Raw genomic sequence first — 21,943 nt, 5'->3', positions numbered from 1 at the left:
GATTTCTACCACCCTTTGTGTGGGGAAAAAATGCTTTCTGATTTCACTCCTCAATGGCCTAGCTCTAATATTAACATTATGCCCTCTTATTCTGGATTCCCCCACCAGAGGAAATAGTTTCTCTGTATCTACCCTATCGAATTCCTTGATTAGATCACCCCTCTACCATTGAAACTTAAGGGAATACAAGCCAAGTTTATGCAAAATGTCCTCATAGTTTAACCCGTTAAACCCTGGTATAATTCTGGTGAATCTGCACTGTACCCCTTCCAAGGCCAATATTATCTTTCCTGAGGTTCGGTGCCCAAAACTGAATGTAGAACTCCAGATGGGGTCTGACCAAGGATCTGTACAACTGTATCACTTCCTCACTTTTGAATTCCAATCTCTGAGATAAAGGCCACTATTACATTAGCTTTTTTGTACCTGTGCACGAGCTTGTAATAATTTGTGTAAAGGTACACCAAAATCCCTTTTCGCCTCCACAGGTCCAAGTCTCTCACCATTAAGAAAATATTTCAATTTCTCTCCATCTGCCACAGTTTTGCCTAATCATTTGGTTTGTCTATGTGCCTTTATAACTTGCTCCTCCTATTCACACAGCCTCCTAACTTAGTGTCATCGGCAGACTTGAATGTATAACTCTGTTTCCTTCATCCAAGTCATTAATATATATCATGAAAAACGGGAGGCCCCAGTACAGATCCCTGGGGAGCACCACTCGTCCTATCCTGCCAATCAGAGAATGAACCTTTAATCCCTACTTTCCAACCAATTGCCGACCCATGTCACAAGGTTATCTCAAATTCCACGCGTTCTCATTTTTGCTAATAATCTCTTGTGTGGAACCTTATCAAATGCCTTCTGGAAGTCCATATAGATGACATACTGTAGACACTCCCCTATCCACCATGCTAATGACCTCGTCAAAAAAATTCAACTGCTGTAAATTAGTCAGACATGATCTACCCGTCACAAATCCGTGCTAAATCTCTTTGATCAACTGATACTTGTCCAAGTGCTCAGTCACTCTGGCCGTGATTTTACGAACCTTGGTGGGTCCATGGCGGGCGACATCTGTGGCGGGTCCTGACCCTGCTGTTGTCTCCATCCCGGCCTCTCATGAATTTCCCGAGATTGGACTTGTTTAACCCACCCAGCGTATTTGCAACCAATTAGAGGAAATGGGTCTGGTGACATCATTTGATGATGCGTCATCAGCCGGTTTCCTTAAAGGGACCATGACCAACTTTGTTTTGATACTTGTGCTGTCAGTGTTCCACAGCATTGCGGTGCTGCAAACACTGATGAGCTCGGCACAGGGCTGCACCCAGGCTCTTCTATGACTCTCTCCATATGCTTATGGAGGGAGTCACAGCACGCAGGGAGGTCCTCTTCCCTTCCCATGGGCGGAAGAGACCTCCCCAAGAAATCAACACAGCCCAGTTGTACATTGCAGAGGAGGGCACAGCAGGGATGTGGTCAGGAGGACCTGAGTACAGTGGCTCAAACGTTTCAATGATCTCAGTAGATCATGAAATGTTAGTACAAAGCCACACTCAACCTCATCCTGCTGTGCCTCTCATCACATCCCCATCACTCTGCCTTCCCTACTCTACTGCATATCCTTACACCAACTTACCTTGCACCTCCACCCATGCCTCTCTATCTACATTATCACTTCCCCATCTCACTAGCCACGCCTTGCACTCAGCCTCATCCTAGTACAACCATACCAACTCACAACCCACAAGGGTAGGCACTTGGGTGTTTTATGCAATGTTTATGTAAAGTTTCTGTTAATGTGGTATCAAACATTGAAACCTTTATTTTCAATACTTTGCATGCTTGGACAGATTTGTGTGACCTTTGGAAGTGGCTTAATGCGTTGCAGTGAATGGTGAGACATAACGGTACCCCCTGCAATGGTGAGGAGTGTGAAAGGAATGGCTTGAGCATTGTAGGGATGCTTTATGGTGCTGGTGTGGGGTGGTGCCAATCTGGCGCATCATGTGGCAGCCAGAATGTACAGCATCAAATGAAGTATATCTGGCCATGGTGAGGACATCCCTGGCCCCCTGAGCAGCAGTGTGGTCGGGTACTGATGCCCTCTGTCCTGTGCAGCATCAGTTGATTGCGGAGCAGGTTGGTGTTGTTGTTGGTGCTGCTGGTGTGCCAGGTGCTGCTGGTGTTGGGGCTGATCGTGGTGGGATTCGGAGGACCAGGGTGAGAGAGTGAACGGCACCCATGCTGATGGAATAAATGGCAGGTGAAGTAGAGATGACAGAAGCAATCTGTCAATGGTGGGAAAGGTAATGAGGTCAGACTGGATGGAGACTTGTGTAAAGACTTGCAGCATCCTGATTCTGTAGTGGAAATGCAGTTTAGGGAAGCTAGTGGTTAAGGGAACATATCTCAATCAGTTAGGAGCTTTGACTTGACATTTAAGAACAAAAGAAATAGGAGCAGGAGTAGGCCATTCGGCCCCTCGAGCCTGCTCCACCATTCAATAAGATCATGGCTGATCTTCTACCTCAACTCCACTTTCCTGCACTATCCCCATATCCCTTGATTCCCTTTATATCCAAAAATCTATCGATCTCTGTCTTGAATATACTCAACGACTGAGCCCCCACAGCCCTCTGGGGTAGAGAATTCCAAAGATTCACCACCCTCTGAGTGAAGAAATTTCACCTCATCTCAGTTAAATGGCTGACCCCTTATTCTGAGATTGTGACCCCTGGTTCTAGACTCCCCAGCCAGGGGAAACATCCACCCTGCATCTACCCTATCAAGCCCTGTAAAAATTTTGTATGTTTCAATGAGATCACCTCTCATTCTTCTAAACTCTAGAGAATAAAGGCCTAGTCTACTCAATCTCTCCTCATAGGACAGTCCTCTCATCCCAGGAACCAGTCTGGTGAACCTTCGATGCACTCCCTCTATGGCAAGTATATTCTTCCTTAGGTAAGGAGACCAAAACTGTACACAATACTCCAGGTGTGGTCTCACCAGCGCCCTATATAATTGCAGTAATGTTTTTATTCTTATACTCAAATCCTCTTGTAATAAAGGCCAACGTACCATTTACTTTCCTAATTGCTTGCTGTGCCTGCATGTTAAGTTTCAGTGATTCGTGTACAAGGGCACCCAGGTCCCTTTGAACAGCAACAATTCCCAATCTCTCACCGTTTAAAAAAAATACTCTGCTTTTCTATTTTTCCTACCAAAGTGGATAACTTCACATTTCTCCACATTATGTTCCATTTGCCATGTTCTCACCCACTCACTTAGCCTGTCTATATACCCTTGAAGCCTCTTTGCACCCTCCTCACGACTTATATTCCCACATAGCTTTGTATAGAAACATAGAAGATAGGAGCAGGAGTAGGCCATTCGGCCCCTCGAGCCTGTTCTGCCATTTAATGAGATCATGGCTGATCATCCAAATTCAGTACCCTGTCCCTGCTTTCTCTCCATATCCCTTTAGCCTTAAGAAATATATCTAACTCCTTCTTGAATATATTTAATAAGTTGGCCTTAACTGCCTTCTCTGATAGAGAATTCCACTGATTCACCGCTCTCTGGGTGAAGAAATTCCTCCTCATCTCAGTCCTAAATGGCTTACCCCTTATCCTTAGACTGTGACCCCTGGTTCTGGACTCCCCCGCCATCAGGAACATCCTTCCTGTATCTAGTCTGTCTAGTCCTGTTAGAATTTTCTAAGTTTCAATGAGATCCCCTCTCACTCTTCTAAACTCTAGCGAATATAAGCCTAATCGACCCAATCTCTCTCCATACGTTAATCCTGCCATCCCAGGTATCAGTCTGGTGAATCTTCGCTGCACTCCCTCCATGGCAAGAACATCCTTCCTCAGATAAGTTGACCAAAACTGCACACAATACTCAAGATGTGGTCTCACCAAGGCCCTGTACAACTGCAGCAAGACATCCTTGCTCCTGTACTCGAATCCTCTCGCTATGAAGGCCAACATACCATTTGCCTTCTTAACCACCTGCTGCACCTGCATGCTTACCTTCAGCGACTGGTGCACAAGGACACCCAGGTCTCGTTGCACTTCCCCTTTTCCCAATCTATTGCCACTCAGATAATAATCTGTCTTCCTGTTTTTGTCACCAAAGTGGATAACCTCGCATTTATCCATATTGGGCAGATGCAGTATAATCACCCAACCTGTCCAAATCATACTGGAATTTCTCTGCATCCTCCTCACAGCACACACGCCCACCCAGCTTTGTGTCGTTTGCAAATTTGGAGATATTACATCTAGTTCCCTCATCTAGATCATTAATATATATTGTGAATAGCTGGGGTCCTAGCACCGATCTCTTATGCGGGACCTTATCGAAAGCCTTCTGAAAGTCCAAATACACCACATCCACTGATTCTCCCTTATCTATTCTACCAGTTACATCCTCAAAAAACTCTTAACAGATTCGTCAAGCATGATTTCCCTTTCATAAATCCGTGTCAACTCTGCCCAATCCTATTATTATTTTTTAAGTGCCCTGTTACCATGTCCTTAATAATAGATTCTAGCATTTTCCCTACTGCTGATGTCAGGCTAACTGGTCTGTAGTTCCCCGTTTTCTCTCTCCCTCCTTTCTTAAATAGTGGGGTTATATTTGCTACCTTCCAATCCGCAGGAACCGTTCTAGAATCTATAGAATTTTGGAAGATGACAACCAATGCATCCACTATCTCTATAGTCACCTCTTTTAAAACTCTAGGATGTAGGCCAGGTCCAGGGGATTTATCAGCTTTCAGTCCCATTAATTTCTCCAGTACTATTTTTTTACTAATACTAATTTCTTTCAGTTCCTTATTCTCGTTAGAGCCTGGGTTCTCCACTATTTCCGTGAAGTTTTTTGCGTCTTCTTCCATGAAGACAGACACAAAGGGCTGGATTTTCATTGAGGAGTCGGGTAGGAGCCGGGACTACAATTTTCGGCACTATGCCAATTTGCGCGTGGCTCAGGTAACAATCCAGAGATTATTACCTGTGCGGTTCTGCTTTTTAATTTGGATCCTAGCTCCTCTCACTTCCTCAGCAGAACCTCATTCCTAGTTCTACCTGTGTCGTTAGTTCCTACGTGAACCACGACAACTGGATCCTCCCCCTCCCACTCCAAGTTCTTCTCCAGCTGCGAGGAGATATCCTTAACCCTGGCACCAGGCAGGCAACACAGCCTTCGATACGCCCGGTCGTGGCTGCAGAGAACAGTATCTAACCCCCTGACTATACTGTCGCCTACCACTACCACATTCCTTTTCACTCTCCCCACTTGAATGGCCTCCTGTACCATGGCACCATGGTCAATTTGCCCATTTTCCCTGCAATCCTTGTTCTCATCCATACAGGCAGCAAGTACCTCGTACCTGTTGGACAAGGTCAAGGGCTGAGGCTCCTCCATCACTACATCCTGGGTCCCCATACCTTCCTGACTCGCAGTCACACCCTCCTGTCCCTGACCATTGACTAACTCTAAAGTACTACTGAATCTAAGGGGTGTGACTGCCTCCTGGAACAAAGTGTCCAGGTAACTCTCCCCTTTCCTGATGCATCGCAATGTCTGCAGCTCAGACTAAGCTCAACAACTCTGAGCCGAAGTTCCTCGAGCTGCAGGCACTTACCACAGATGTGGTTGCTCAGGATCTTACTGGTCTCCCCCAACTCCCACATGCTGCAGTTATGACACACCACCTGCACTGCCATCTCTAGCAAACCTTATTTTATTTATCTAATTATTTACAGTATTTATTCAAATTATTATTTTTACTTTTAATTTTTAGTTTTAAATAGTTCATTTAGTTTAAGTTATTAATTCAATAAAGTTACAGTAGTTAATACTCTCCCATTTCTGAATTTAACCCACTTACCTAACTGAGAGAGCAAAAGAGCTGTAATACTCACCAACCAATCACCTACCTGCTGTCCTGTGATGTCACTCCTTGTTTTTTTGTTTTTAAGTCGCCACTCAGCTCCCGCTCAGGTCCGCGCTGTGTCCTGGGTCTTCTCCGGTGCTCCCTTAAGCTGCCGCTCAGCTCCCGCTCCCGCTCGGGTCCGCGCTGTGTCCTGGGTCTTCTCCGGTGCTCCCTTAAGCTGCCGCTCAGCTCCCGCTCCCGCTCGGGTCCGCGCTGTGTCCTGGGTCTTCTCCGGTGCTCCCTTAAGCTGCCGCCTCTGCTCCTGCTCCCCCTCAGGTCCACGCTGTGTTCTGGGTCTTCTCCGGTGCTCCCTTAAGCTGCCGCTCAGCTCCCGCTCCCCCTCAGGTCCGTGCTGTGTTCTGGGTCTTCTCCGGTGCTCCCTTAAGCTGCCGCTCAGCTCCCGCTCCCCCTCAGGTCCGCGCTGTGTCCTGGGTCGTCTCCGGTGCTCCCTTATGCTGCCGCCTCTGCTCCCGCTCCCCCTCAGGTCCGCGCTGTGTTCTGGGCCTTCTCCGGTGCTCCCTTAAGCTGCAGCCTCTGCTCCCGCTCGGGTCCGCGCTGTGTTCTGGGCCTTCTCCGGTGCGCCCTTTAAGCTGCCGCCTCTGCTGCCGCTCCCGCTCGAGTCCGCGCTGTGTTCTGGGTCGTCTCCGGTGCTCCCTTAAGCTGCAGCCTCTGCTCCCGCTCGGGTCCGCGCTGTTTCCTGGGTCGTCTCTGGTGCTCCCTTTTAAGCTGCCGCCTCTGCTCCTGCTCCCGCTCGGGTCCGCGCTGTGTCCTGGGTCGTCTCCGGTGCTCCCTTAAGCTGCCGCCTCTGCTCCCGCTCGGGTCTGCGCTGTGTCCTGGGTCGTCTCCGGTGCTCCCTTTAAGCTGCCGCCTCTGCTCCCACTCCCGCTCGGGTCCGCGCTGTTTCCTGGGTCGTCTCTGGTGCTCCCTTTTAAGCTGCCGCCTCTGCTCCTGCTCCCGCTCGGGTCCGCGCTGTGTCCTGGGTCGTCTCCGGTGCTCCCTTAAGCTGCCGCCTCTGCTCCCGCTCGGGTCTGCGCTGTGTCCTGGGTCGTCTCCGGTGCTCCCTTTAAGCTGCCGCCTCTGCTCCCACTCCCGCTCGGGTCCGCGCTGTGTCCTGGGTCGTCTCCGGTGCTCCCTTTAAGCTGCCGCCTCTGCTCCCACTCCCGCTCGGGTCCGTGCTGTGTCCTGGGTCTTCTCCAGTGCTCCCTTAAGCTGCCGCCTCTGCTCCCACTCGGGTCCGCGCTGTGTCCTCGGTCGTCTCCGGTGCTCCCTTAAGCTGCCGCCTCTGCTCCCACTCCCGCTCGGGTCCGCGCTGTGTCCTGGGTCATCTCCGGTGCTCCCTTAAGCTGCCGCCTCTGCTCCCGCTCCCGCTCGGGTCCGCGCTGTGTCCTGGGTCGTCTCCGGTGCTCCCTTAAGCTGCCGCCTCTGCTCCCGCTCCCGCTCGGGTCCGCGCTGTGTCCTGGGTCGTCTCCGGTGCTCCCTTAAGCTGCCGCCTCTGCTCCCACTCCCGCTCGGGTCCGCGCTGTGTCCTGGGTCTTCTCCGGTGCTCCCTTAAGCTGCCGCCTCTGCTCCCGCTCCCGCTCGGGTCCGCGCTGTGTTCTGGGCCTTCTCCGGTGCTCCCTTAAGCTGCCGCCTCTGCTCCCGCTCCCGCTCGAGTCCGCGCTGTGTTCTGGGTCGTCTCCGGTGCTCCCTTAAGCTGCAGCCTCTGCTCCCGCTCGGGTCCGCGCTGTTTCCTGGGTCGTCTCTGGTGCTCCCTTTTAAGCTGCCGCCTCTGCTCCTGCTCCCGCTCGGGTCCGCGCTGTGTCCTGGGTCGTCTCCGGTGCTCCCTTAAGCTGCCGCCTCTGCTCCCGCTCGGGTCTGCGCTGTGTCCTGGGTCGTCTCCGGTGCTCCCTTTAAGCTGCCGCCTCTGCTCCCACTCCCGCTCGGGTCCGCGCTGTGTCCTGGGTCGTCTCCGGTGCTCCCTTTAAGCTGCCGCCTCTGCTCCCACTCCCGCTCGGGTCCGTGCTGTGTCCTGGGTCTTCTCCAGTGCTCCCTTAAGCTGCCGCCTCTGCTCCCGCTCGGGTCCGCGCTGTGTCCTCGGTCGTCTCCGGTGCTCCCTTAAGCTGCCGCCTCTGCTCCCACTCCCGCTCGGGTCCGCGCTGTGTCCTGGGTCATCTCCGGTGCTCCCTTAAGCTGCCGCCTCTGCTCCCGCTCCCGCTCGGGTCCGCGCTGTGTCCTGGGTCGTCTCCGGTGCTCCCTTAAGCTGCCGCCTCTGCTCCCGCTCCCGCTCGGGTCCGCGCTGTGTCCTGGGTCGTCTCCGGTGCTCCCTTAAGCTGCCGCCTCTGCTCCCACTCCCGCTCGGGTCCGCGCTGTGTCCTGGGTCTTCTCCGGTGCTCCCTTAAGCTGCCGCCTCTGCTCCCGCTCCCGCTCGGGTCCGCGCTGTGTTCTGGGCCTTCTCCGGTGCTCCCTTAAGCTGCCGCCTCTGCTCCCGCTCCCGCTCCCGCTCGGGTCCGCGCTGTGTCCTGGGTCGTCTCCGGTGCTCCTTTAAGCTGCCGCCTCTGCTCCCGCTCCCGCTCGGGTCCGCGCTGTGTCCTGGGTCGTCTCCGGTGCTCCTTTAAGCTGCAGCCTCTGCTCCCACTCCCGCTCGGGTCCGCGCTGTGTTCTGGGCCTTCTCCGGTGCTCCCTTAAGCTGCCGCCTCTGCTCCCACTCCCGCTCGGGTCCGCACCATGTCCTGGGTCTTCTCCGGTGCTCCCTTTAAGCTGCCGCCTCTGCTCCCGCTCCCGCTCGGGTCCGCGCTGTTTCCTGGGTCGTCTCCGGTGCTCCCTTTTAAGCTGCCGCCTCTGCTCCTGCTCCCGCTCGGGTCCGCGCTGTGTCCTGGGTCGTCTCCGGTGCTCCCTTAAGCTGCCGCCTCTGCTCCCGCTCGGGTCTGCGCTGTGTCCTGGGTCGTCTCCGGTGCTCCCTTAAGCTGCCGCCTCTGCTCCCGCTCCCGCTCGGGTCCGCGCTGTGTTCTGGGCCTTCTCCGGTGCTCCCTTAAGCTGCCGCCTCTGCTCCCGCTCCCGCTCGGGTCCGCGCTGTGTCCTGGGTCGTCTCCGGTGCTCCCTTTTAAGCTGCCGCCTCTGCTCCTGCTCCCGCTCGTGTCTGCGCTGTGTCCTGGGTCGTCTCCGGTGCTCCCTTAAGCTGCCGCCTCTGCTCCCGCTCCCGCTCGGGTCCGCGCTGTGTCCTGGGTCGTCTCCGGTGCTCCCTTAAGCTGCCGCCTCTGTTCCCACTCCCGCTCGGGTCCGCGCTGTGTTCTGGGTCATCTCCGGTGCTCCCTTAAGCTGCCGCCTCTGCTCCCGCTCCCACTCGGGTCCGCGCTGTGTCCTGGGTCGTCTCCGGTGCTCCCTTAAGCTGCCGCCTCTGCTCCCGCTCGGATCCGCGCTGTGTCCTGGGTCATCTCCGGTGCTCCCTTAAGCTGCCGCCTCTGCTCCCGCTCCCGCTCGGGTCCGCGCTGTGTTCTGGCTCATCTCCGGTGCTCCCTTAAGCTGCAGCCTCTGCTCCCGCTCCCGCTCGGGTCCGCGCTGTGTTCTGGGCCTTCTCCGGTGCTCCCTTAAGCTGCCGCCTCTGCTCCCGCTCCCGCTCGGGTCCGCGCTGTGTCCTGGGTCATCTCCGGTGCTCCTTTAAGCTGCCGCCTCTGCTCCCGCTCCCGCTCGGGTCCGCGCTGTGTCCTGGGTCGTCTCCGGTGCTCCTTTAAGCTGCAGCCTCTGCTCCCACTCCCGCTCGGGTCCGCGCTGTGTTCTGGGCCTTCTCCGGTGCTCCCTTAAGCTGCCGCCTCTGCTCCCGCTCCCGCTCGGGTCCGCACTGTGTCCTGGGTCTTCTCCGGTGCTCCCTTATGCTGCTGCCTCTGCTCCCGCTCCCGCTCGGGTCCGCACCATGTCCTGGGTCTTCTCCGGTGCTCCCTTTAAGCTGCCGCCTCTGCTCCCGCTCCCGCTCGAGTCCGCGCTGTGTTCTGGGTCATCTCCGGTGCTCCCTTAAGCTGCAGCCTCTGCTCCCGCTCCCGCTCGGGTCCGCGCTGTTTCCTGGGTCGTCTCCGGTGCTCCCTTTTAAGCTGCCGCCTCTGCTCCTGCTCCCGCTCGTGTCCGCGCTGTGTCCTGGGTCGTCTCCGGTGCTCCCTTAAGCTGCCACCTCTGCTCCCGCTCGGGTCTGCGCTGTGTCCTGGGTCGTCTCCGGTGCTCCCTTAAGCTGCCGCCTCTGCTCCCACTCCCGCTCGGGTCCGCGCTGTGTCCTGGGTCTTCTCCGGTGCTCCCTTAAGCTGCCGCCTCTGCTCCCGCTCCCGCTCGGGTCCGCGCTGTGTTCTGGGCCTTCTCCGGTGCTCCCTTAAGCTGCCGCCTCTGCTCCCGCTCCCGCTCGGGTCCGCGCTGTGTTCTGGGCCTTCTCCGGTGCTCCCTTAAGCTGCCGCCTCTGCTCCCGCTCGGGTCCGCACTGTGTCCTGGGTCTTCTCCGGTGCTCCCTTATGCTGCCGCCTCTGCTCCCGCTCCCGCTCGGGTCCGCACCATGTCCTGGGTCTTCTCCGGTGCTCCCTTTAAGCTGCCGCCTCTGCTTCCGCTCCCGCTCGGGTCCGCGCTGTGTCTTGGGTCGTCTCCAGTGCTCCCTTTAAGCTGCAGCCTCTGCTCCCGCTCGGGTCCGCACTGTGTCCTGTGTCATCTCCGGTGCTCCCTCAAGCTGCAGCCTCTGCTCCCACTCCCCCTCAGGTCCGCGCTGTGTCCTGGGTCTTCTCCGGTGCTCCCTTTATGCTGCCGCCGCTCCTGTTTGAGTCAACTCATCAGCTGATTCAATTCACTGACCTGCCTCAGCTTCAAAGACAATGTCTAGGCACAGCGGGAAACGGATGGGCGACCTGTCAAATCCAAAAAGCTGGCGGGAAAACATTGATAAGTGGCTGCAAATAAGCCACTAATGATTTTAATTGCCTCCCCCGCCGCTGTGTGTCGGGTCTGCTCAGCGCTGACTGACCCGACATTTGATAAAGGCGCGAGGCAGTGGGTTCACAGCGGGGTCCCGACCCCCCGGGGGAAAAAAACACTTTCCCACCTGACCCGCCACCGATCCCACCTGCTGACCCCAGCAAAATCCAGTCCTCGGTCTCTGATAGATTCCAGTAACTTCCTCTCAATTGATGTTAAACATGACAGGTCTGTAGTTACCTGGTATCTTTCTCCCTCTCTGTGTCCTTTGTAAATTTAAACCAGTATAATTTGTCAAGATATAAATCTGATATTTATAACAAACTAGTGTATAGCTTTTCTTTTTGAGATTCAACATCCATCATCGCTTTTCGTACAACAGTCAGTGACTATAATACAAGCTAATTTTGAAGTTCTTGCTTAGCTCCACCATTAAAATTTTGAAAACCTGTGGGACATAATTTCCCTATAGCTCATTATAAGACAGTGGCATTTGGGTTTGCAGTTCTTTCTTTATCTACTGGTGGAATGCAGAGTAACCATCCTGTGATTTACCAATTATCTAGAATAACAGATTTAGTAATATTACCTATTGTGATTTGTCAGGTATCCAAGATAGCACCGAGTAATATGGCTCAAAGTTAGAAGAAATGGGTTGATGTTGGATACATCTTTGAATGTTAGAGATCTGAGGCTGTTAAATCTTTCTGCTGTACTGTTTATTTGAACAGGAAGTCTCTCACAAATTGCCGTTTCCACTGTGCATTCAGTGAGTTCTGAAAAGGTTGAGAATCCTTAAACATTCAATACTGTACATTAGGATTTCAAGTTGCTTTGCGATAATGCAGGCTTTGTGGTGAATCCTTGATCTTAGGGCTGGATTTTCTCAATCCACTCAATTGAGAAATTTCTCAATTTCAGTCCCACCCCCAATGATGTCCGGCCAACCCACGCTATTTTCCCTTAATTGACCTTGTTAAGCCCACCCTGCGGGCTTAGACGGCCAATTAAGGGAAAGCCAGTGACAGAGGACATCAGAAGCTGTCAAACACTGACATTCTCTGTTCTAAGATGAGCTCTTGTACTGAAGACTCGCCAAACCTCTCCTTAGCAGAAATCAGATGGCTGTTGCATCTGAGAATGCAGCAGCCATTCTGTCATCTCTGCCATGGAGATGAGGCACCTCCGGATCCCCAAGGGCTGAAGCCTGCAGGAAGAAGGTAAGGTAAGTAAACTTTTTCTAACACTTTACACTCACCTCTCATACTTACCTCTCCACACTTGCACCCATCACTCACCTCCACAGTGGACATTTTGACCCCTCTCACCCCCGCAGACCCACTGCTCGCCTCGCTGACCCTGGCGAGGTTCGTAGCCGTCGGGAAGCCCGCACTTGTGTGGGTAAAATGGGGATAAGCCTCTTACCTGCCTGTTAACAGGCAGTTAATTGGCTGTAATCCCCTTCCTGCCTCAAGGAGATGAGTCCCTGCGCGACTTGGGGACCCGCCTCCCGGGAAGATGGCACGGTGGGTTGGGAGCGGGTTTGGCACCCACTCCCAGTTTCTGCCATTTTCCAGGCAGTCCCGCCTCCCCAGGACTGGGAAAATTCCCCCCTTAGTCTTATTGTGGAGGAGAAATACTTTCCACAAGAAAGAAATGGAAATTAGCAGCTAAAATCGTCCCAGCATTCATGGCAGTCAGCCAGGAGCCATTGACCAGTGTCATAGCTGTTGGGACTGGCCTCAGGGTAGAACAGGTGCCTCCACTCCTCCAACCTTTTAACTTAGAAGTACGAATGGGCACAGAAACAAAAAGGAGCAGAATCAATAAAATTAAAACTGCAATACCGACCTTTTAACATGTACTGTGCCAGAGCTAGGGGTCTACCTGGGAAAGTTACTTGTCCTCACCGGGACAAAATGTTCTCCTAAAAGCCCTAGGTGGATTTGAAGATAAATATTAATGAATTAAATTGGATGCCTTGCTTTGAAGATAACTATGAATAAAATGGATTTTTCGGACACTCTCCCAATGGGGTTGATTTTAAGTTTGAGCAGTCTTCAGGCTGGCAGCAGGTGGAGCGATTGTGCAGCCCACCCAAAGTTGCTACTGATGGGGCTGAGCCATTTTGAGAGCCAGGCCTCATTTACATAATTGCGAGCCCTGTTCCAGCGTTCACAGGCAGCTCGCCAATGGTGGGGGTGGGGGGACAAATTCCGGCAACTCCAACATAGAGCTGAGCTGGACATTTTAACCAGGGCAGGGGGGGAAATTGTGGGTGGGGGCAGACACAGGCCAGATCATTTTTGCATTCATGCTCCTCCTGGCCCTACAGAAATCTAAAGAAGTTTAAAAAGAACTGAGCGGCCTTTACAAACCAAACTGTGTCTGTCTCTGTTCTTTCACTGACTCAGATAAATGTTGGAACTACACATTTTTGATTTATAAACATTAGTGCATCAAGCTACAATGGCCTTGGTAGCCTGGCCTCCCAAATATTTCATTACTAGCTGTTCTAATCTGCAAGTGCTTAATCAAGGGTGATTTATTTTCTTGGAGTTGTTCAATGGAGTATATCCCTTAATCACTATGTGAATCAGTGATTTGATTGGTAGCTTTGAGTGCCATTGTTCGAAGGTACACATTTTGTTTCCTAGTTTGTACATCTAGGTTTTACCATAAAAGTCACCCAAGTGAGGAATTTGTGCTCTTGTACCAATCCTGTGCACTTGAGGAATGGCGCAGTGCCTACATTATGCTGCAGAGGAAAGAACTAGAATTTTTAAGAGGGCTCATGTGGTTCAAATATGTAGCTCTGTCCAGGTGTTGTTCATTGTACTATCAATTTTCCCAGACAACTTTTGTAACTGAAACAGTTCATGATATAAAAGACTAATAATATCTTTAATCAACTTATAAATCAATTTGAGACTCTAGCTATTAAAAAATATTTACACCGATAATTTGAGTACATTTCCCTTCTTCTTCTTAGGCAGTCCCTCGGAACCGAGGATGACTTGCTTCCACATTAAAAATGAGTTCTCAGGTGACTGATGAGTCCAATGCGGGACCTACAGTCTCTGTCACAGGTGGGGCAGACGGTGGTTGAAGGGGTGGGTGGGTGGGGTGCTTGGGTTGACGTGCGCTGCCTGCGCTTGGCTTCCGCTTGCTCCCGGCAGAGAGACTCGAGGTGTTCCGCGCCTTCCCGGATGCTTCTCCTCCACTTTGTGCGGTCTTTGGCCAGGGATTCCCAGGTGTCAGTGGGGATGTTACACTTTTTCAAGGAGGCTTTGAGGGTGTCCTTGAAGCGTTTCCTGTGGCCACCTGGGGCTCTCTTGCCGTGCCGGAGCTCCGAGTAGAGCGCTTGTTTTGGGAGTCTTGTATCGGGCATGCGGACAATGTGACCCGTCCATCGGAGCTGATCGAGCGTGGTCAGAGCTTCGATGCTGGGGATGTTGGCCTGAGCAAGAACACTGACATTGGTGCGCCTATCCTGCCAATGGATTTGCAGGATCTTGCACCTCTCCCACAGTACATTTCCCACAGCGTTGCTCACAAGTTGAGGAGCAGATGCCCAGGAATGAGGTGGAGGCAGGAGGAAGAGGCAAGGGCTGAGATCTTTCTGCAGGAGGCAAGCAAGGGCGCATTTGGGACGATGGAGATTGCCAGCTGTGACCCTGGGAAGAGAACAGCAGATAGTGTTGGCCACACGGTTGGAAGGTGTTTTTGAAGTAAATGATGACTTGCTTCTTTGTTTTTCCATGTGGTGGGTGGCTGTGCAAAACCATGTAAAAGCTGGAGAAAAGGAGCTCAGCTTTTAAGGGAAGCTGGAACTTTTATCCCGAATAAATACATGTTTTTTTTATGCAATAGAAACACTGAACCAGTCATACTTTAGGAAAAAAATCCAGCTTCCCTTTGATTGGTTCAGTAATCTGGGATATGAGCCTATGCTGAAACAGTTAGAAAGCTTGTGCATGAGGCTTCAGGCACAAAAACTAAAATACGATAGGGCCAAATCTGTAAACTATGCTTTTGCCTAACGAGGTACCACATCGGAAGCAAGGCCTCTCAAAATTATCCGTCTAGTGTATATAACCCATGGGGGGAGAAATTCGGTATCGCCCTGTTTGGGGCGCAATTATCGGCCGGGCGCAAAGTTTAGCGCCTGGTGCTAATTATCGCCTCCGACTGCAAACTTGGCTTCTATCGCCCCTGGAGGTGATTGGAGCGCTAAATCAGGCGCTACACACCTCTCTTAAGGCACTAACGCCGAGGAGCGAGGCGCTAACTCAGAGCGCTGGCGAAGCTCACGCGATGTCACTCAGCAATGGAACACAGAAACACTGGCGCCGGCCAGTTCTTAAAGGGGAGGGTCGATCTTGCTCTCCATCCATATCCTGCTCATTGCAGCCTTGAATCTCAGCCTGGAGAGACCTGTACATCAATTCTGCTGGAAAGAACAATGGAGAGTCCCAAGGAAAGAGCTCAGAGTGCAGCCCCCATAGTCTCTTCTAAATCGATACAAGGAAGGGCAAATCAAAATGAACCTGCAAAGTGCTGCTCAGTACCCAAAACTCCTTCACACAGCATTGAATCTCTCCAGAAGTCTCTCAAAATGCGTGGTGCAAAAATGTCGCCGACAAAAGTCAGAAAGCGGTCGCCTTTAAATAGCGCTCCCCCAGTCCCTTCCCGACTGCAAAACGTTCCCCTCAACCTGTCATTGCTAGCGGCAGGCGGTAAGATGGGGCGCCACTCAATATCCGGTCCGGGGCGTTATCTGGGTGTTGCACACTCGACTGACTTCACGATCTACGGGTGGAGGAGATTGTGGCGGTACTGTTTAGTGCCGCCACAAAATGTCTGGTCAATTTCGCAAGTGGTGCAAACATCACCGCGCCCGGGCGCTAGTTGCTTTGCGCCGGCGCTAACGGGTGGCACAAAGCAACCGAATTTTTCCCCCATGGAGTTTTAAATGTATGAAGTAATCTTTTGGTCAAATCGAGCCTTGATAATGAAACCTATTTAATCATAATTCAGTCCCTTTTTTAAAAATAAATGTTGAAAACATTTTTTGTGTGTGTTTGATAGGATTTGGAGCTGCTTCAGGATGGTGACCTCACCCAGCTTGGAGACCGTGGAGTCACACTCAGTGGAGGACAAAAAGCTCGAGTAAATTTGGCTAGGTAAATGAAGTTCCTACTTACAGATGTTGGCAGGTGTCAATAGCTCCGTACTTATTTATGCCTTTGAAGAAAATGATGCAAATTGGGGTTTTTTGCCAAGTGCAGGTAAACATTTTTTTTTTTTAATTGTAGCTGATTCAAGAGCTGCTTTGATATTGATGATAAAATCTGTTGATGACTATAAACTATTGGCTGAGATCCACACAAATAGGCTCATATGGAGCCATCTCTTGAGGAACACCAGACTGCTATTCAAATTAGTTCACCACTGTGGTCATTCCAAAACATCTGCCCTGATCATCTCCCTGGAAAAAGAAAAAGCATTTGATCGGGCAGAGTAGAAATTTCTCCCTGCGGCACTCCGATGGCTTTTGGCAACATATACAGGAAGTCCATTAAAATACAGTACCCGCCCCACATCCACAGTGCGCACCAATGGCCTCAGCCTCCCTACATTCTCACTCTGTAGGGGAACAAGATAGGGATGTCTCAGCTGTGGCTCAGTTGGTAGACAAAAATCTGGCTGACACTCCAGTGCAGTGCTGAGGGAGTGCTGCACTGTTGGAGGTGCCGTCTTTCGGATGAGACGTTAAGCTCTCTTGTCTGCTCTCAGCTGGACATAAAAGATCCCATGGCACTATTTCGAAGAAGAGCAGGGGAGTTGTCCACTGTGTCCTGGCCAATATTTATCCCTCAATCACATCACTAAAACAGAATACCTGGTCATGATCACATTGCTGTTTGTGGGAGCTTGCTGTGCACAAATTGGCTGCCGCATTTCCTACACTTCAAAAGTACATAATTGGCTGTAAAGCGTCCTGAGGTCGTGAAAGGCGCTATATAAATGTAAGTCTTTTCTTTAATATCTCCCTTTCTCTTTGCCCTGACCATAGAACCTTTGGCCAGGTGAGTCAGAATGAACTCAGGCATTCACAGAGTATGGGCAGAAGGGATTGAACACAAGATATCCTTGTTTGCTGATGACATACGATGATGAGTAACCAACCAAACTGACTTGCTCCCAATATTTTCAAAGCATTTGGGTGGCTCTCCAGTTGCAAATGCAACTACTCTGAAACAAGGACATATGTTCAGGATGTCCACATACAAATATGGGTGCCCTAATCTTCTAGATGGCCAGGGTCTGGCTTTAGATATGTTGGTGTGAATGCCGCACTGAAATTCACCGCCCTATACACAGAAACATCCCCCGCCCCCACCAGCATTTACACCGACCTAACTAGATGGATAATGTGCTGATATCACCACTAGATAGGGTGGAACACAATAAAGAAGAATATTCTCTCCCATTTCCTATTTCAGAAGCTGCTAATTAAGATATCAACCCAACAATTCTGTGACCTCGACAGTCACACATCTCCAAATTTTTATGGACAAACAAGAGGCCACAAATACATCCCAAGCACTTTCAGCTCCCAAAACAAGATGCGGGACATGGCTTCCCAAACTTTAAATACTACTACTGGGCAGCCGAGATCCAAATGGCCTGGTCTTTAACATTCCAGTAAAATGGAGACCTACCTACCTGCAGAACTTATCATTCATACACCCGTAGAAGAGACTCATAGGGACCCAGAAATACCCCATTGTCACTGAACCCTTTCAGCCTGGAAGTATGCCTATGCTTCTATGAAAATCCCATTGGGTCTATCGGCTCTCCCCAATTTGGCACAATGGGGAGTTATCAGGTGAACTCATCTTAGGTGGATTCTGACCATCTTGAGAAAACGATCACAAGATTCGGACAGCTCTGCAGCAAGGACCAGATTATGCCCTTCAACCAGTGAGCTGGCAACTTTAGCTTCTCCCAGCGTGATTAATATTGCTATCGCCAGATGACGTACTGCCTGCAGAACCCTGCAACACTTTGCATACTTCATCATAAACCAATCCCACCCCCCAAGAACTGTTCCTCCACTCCCCAATAGCATACTACAGATACATCTCCACCTTGTGTATAGTGTTCACCTCCATGGCCAAAAACAGAACAGGGAACTGGAGGAAAGTCTGACAATAAGACAATAGGCTATTTAAGGAGGAATGATAAGAGATATGGAGACAGATCCTCAACAGTATCGCCTGTTTGGCGAACTGACCTCTACCTAGCGGAAGCTGAACACCAACTCTCCGACGCATCCTCCTACCTCCACCTGGACCATGACCCCACTACCGAACATCAAACCACCGTTTCCAAGACTGTCACTGACCTCATCTCCTCTGGAGATCTTCCCCCCGCGGCCACCAACCTCATAATTCCCCAAACCCGCACAGCCCGCTTCTACCTCCTTCCCAAGATCCACAAACAGGACTGCCCTGGTAGACCCATCGTTTCAGCCTGTTCTTGCCCCACGGAACTTATTTCTTCCTATCTCGACTCTATCTTTTCTCCCCTTGTCCAGTCTCTTCCCACCTACATCCGCGACTCTTCGGACGCCCTCCGCCACTTTAACAGTTTCCAGTTTCCTGGCCCCAACCGCTTCCTTTTCACCATGGACGTACAATCCCTCTACACCTCCATCCCCCACCAGGATGGCCTGAGGGCGCTCCGCTTCTTCCTTGAACAGAGGCCCGACCAGTCCCCATCCACCACCACCCTCCTCCGCCTGGCTGAACTTGTTCTCACATTGAACAACTTCTCCTTTGACTCCACTCATTTCCTCCAAATCAAAGGTGTTGCTATGGGTACCCGCATGGGTCCTAGCTATGCCTGCCTTTTCGTGGGATATGTGGAACACTCTTTGTTCCAGTCCTACTCGGGTCCCCTCCCTCACCTCTTTTTCCGATACATTGATGACTGTATCTGTGCCGTTTCCTGCTCTCGCCCTGAACTAGACAATTTCATTCACTTTGCCTCCAATTTCCACCCTTCCCTCACCTTCACATGGTCCATCTCTGACTCTTCCCTTCCCTTCCTCGACTTCTCCGTCTCCATCTCTGGGGATAGGTTATTGACCAACATTCACTACAAGCCCACTAACTCCCACAGCTACCTGGACTACACTTCCTCCCACCCTGCCTCCTGTAAGGACTCTATTCCATTCTCCCAGTTTCTCCGTCTCCGCCGCATCTGCTCCGACGATGCCACCTTCCACACCAATGCTTCCGACATGTCTTCCTTTTTCCTCAACCGAGGATTCCCCTCTACCGTGGTTGACACGGCCCTCAACCGTGTCCGTTCTATTTCCCGCACTTCTGCCCTCACCCCTGCACCTCCCTCCCGGAACCATGATAGGTTTCCCCTTGTCCTCACCTTTCACCCCACCAGCCTCCACATTCAACGGATCATCCTCCACCTCCAAAGTGATCCCACCACCAAACGCATCTTCCCCTCCCCTTTCAGCATTCTGTAGGGACCGCTCCCTCCGAGACACCCTAGTCCACTCCTCTATCACCCCCAGCACCCCTTCCCCTTTGCCTGGCACCTTCCCGTGCAAGCGCAGGAGATGTAATACCTGCCCTTATACCTCCCCCCTTCCCACTGTCCAGGGCCCCAAACACCCCTTCCAGGTGAAACAGCGATTTACTTGTACTTCTTGCAATCTAGTATACTGTATTCGCTGCTCACGATGTGGTCTCCTCTACATTGGGGAGACCAAACGCAGATTGGGTGACTGCTTTGCGGAACACCTCCGTTCAGTCCATAAGGGGGACCTCGAGCTTCCGGTCGCCTGTCATTTTAATTCACCGCCCCATTCCCACTCGGACCTCACCGTCCTTGGCCTCTTGCATTGTTCCACGGAAGCTCACCGTAAACTCGAGGAACAGCACCTCATCTTCCGATTAGGCACTTTACAGCTTCCGGACTCAATATCGAGTTCAACAATTTCAGATCATAACCTCGGCCCCTATTACATTTTTACTCATATTTTTTATCCACACCTTTGTTTTGGCCTTTCCCCCCCCCACTTTTTTTTTCTCTCTCCCACATGGTAGCTGTCTCCCATTCTGCCAACGCATTTCACACCTAATCTAGAGCTGTCTTTTGTCTCTCCACTAGTCCCATCTCGTCTCGTTTTGAATAACTCTTAATGTCTCTTCTCTTTTGTTCTCTCCCAGCCTGGCCTCTTAATCTATTTCATTTCCTGTGCATCTTTAGTCTTGACAAAGGGTTTTCACCTGAAACGTTGACTCTATTTTCTCTCCACGGATGTTGCCTGGCCTGCTGAGTTTTTCCAGCATTTTCTGTTGTTATTTCGCCTGGAGAGTCTCTCCGCATGGATTACTCGCATGCACACCCACTCCTTACAGCACAGCAATCCACCCACCAACTGTGAAGAGCAATGAACCGAACTGGCACGGCCACAAGTATACAGGTCCTCCCTCACCACATCCCCAGGCCTAACTTACCTCCAGAAATCAAGTCTAAAAATGTTGCCTCAACCCACAATGCAACTAGTACAAACACAGGCAAGCCAAGAAAACTGGATGCATTATGTGCACTCCTGCAAACATCTTGCAAAAAGAATGTACGTGTAAATTTTTGTGCGTTAAATAAGAAATGACTAGCTATGTTAATTAATATAATCATAGAATGATACAGCACCGAAGGAGGTCATTTGGCCCATTGTATCTGTTCCAGCTATCAAAGAGCTACCAATTAGTTCCACTCCCCTAGCTTGGCAGGGGGATGGGCACCAGCATATAGGAGTGGCAAAGAGGAATAAGGTGCATAAAAGAGTGAGTGTGTTGGATAGTACTGGAGAAAAAGTAGTACTCGAGGCGGAAATAGTACCATATTAGATAGGAGCAGACTAAGAAAGACTATGAGAAATTCAAAAATGTATTTAGAATGCATGTACGTAAGCGCACAATTAGCCGTGTGGCAATATGATGTTGTGGCAATAACGGAAACATGACTTAAAAACGGTGAGGACTGGGCACTTAATATTCAAGGGTACAAGGTGTTCAGAAAAGATAGGGAAGGAAAAAGGGAGGTGGGTGGCAGTGCTGATTAAGGAAGACATTGTAGTGTTGGAAAAGGAGGATGTTCTTGAGGGGACAAGGACAGAATCCATTTGGTTAGAGTTGAGCAAAAAAGGTATGATCACGCTATTGGGGGTTTTCTACAGGCCTCCAAATAGTGAGAGGGAGATAGAGGAGCAAATCGCACAGATATCCAAGAGTGGTGATATTGGGGGACTTTAATTACCCAGATATCGATTGGGATAATGCTAGGGTAAAGAGAAAGGAGGGGGAGGAATTTCTGAAAAGTGTTCAGGAGAATTTCCTTGACCAGTATTTTCTTGGCCCAACTAGAAAGGAGGCATTGCTGGATCTGGTGCTGGGGAATGAGGTGGGCCAGGTCGACTAGGTGTCTGTGGGAGAACACTTTGGTACGAGTGATCATCGTATCATAAGATTTAGATTAGCAATGGAGAGGAGCAAGGAACAATCTAGAATGGAACTTCTAAGCTGGAATAGGGCTAACTTCAATTGGATGCGAAAGGATCTAGCCAGGGTAAAATGGAACCAAAGACTGACAGGAAAAACTGTAACGGAACAATGGGTGATCTTTAAGGAGGAGATGTTCCAAGTACAGGCTAGGTACATTCCAACAAGAGGGAAGGGTAAGGGAACCAAAGCAAGGGCTCCTTGGATGACAAGGGAGATAGAGAAGATGATGAAACAAAAAAAGAGGGATGAATATCAGGTGAATTCTTCAAGGGAGAACCAGACCAAATACAATAAGTTGAGAGGGGAAGTGAAGGCCAGTCAGTTTAATATCAATGGAAGGTAAAGTTTTAGAAACAGTAATCGAGGAAAAAATTAACGGGCACTTGGAGAGGTTTAAGCTAATTAAGGAGAGCCAACATGAAGTTGTAAAAGGCAGATCGTGTTTGACTAATCTAATTGAATTTTTTGATGAAGTAAC

General features: G+C 51.0%; 1 protein-coding gene across 1 annotated transcript in view; it reads left to right on the top strand.

The window, feature by feature from the left end:
• The window catches only part of abcc4 (ATP binding cassette subfamily C member 4 (PEL blood group)), a 516,746-nt gene that overhangs the window by 209,315 nt on the left and 285,488 nt on the right, over positions 1 to 21,943 (top strand). The window contains exon 12 of the mRNA XM_085999895.1: positions 15,956 to 16,050. Coding sequence (XP_085856021.1) covers positions 15,956 to 16,050 — 95 coding nt within the window. The remainder of the gene's footprint in view (positions 1 to 15,955; positions 16,051 to 21,943) is intronic.

The sequence above is a fragment of the Somniosus microcephalus genome, chromosome 10, assembly GCF_052327205.1.
Source record: "Somniosus microcephalus isolate GS21.2 chromosome 10, FLI_Smic_1.0, whole genome shotgun sequence".
NCBI classification, from domain to species: Eukaryota; Metazoa; Chordata; class Chondrichthyes; order Squaliformes; family Somniosidae; genus Somniosus; species Somniosus microcephalus.
The sequence above is the reverse complement of the archived record's forward strand: the minus strand, read 5'-3'. Positions and strand labels throughout refer to the sequence as shown.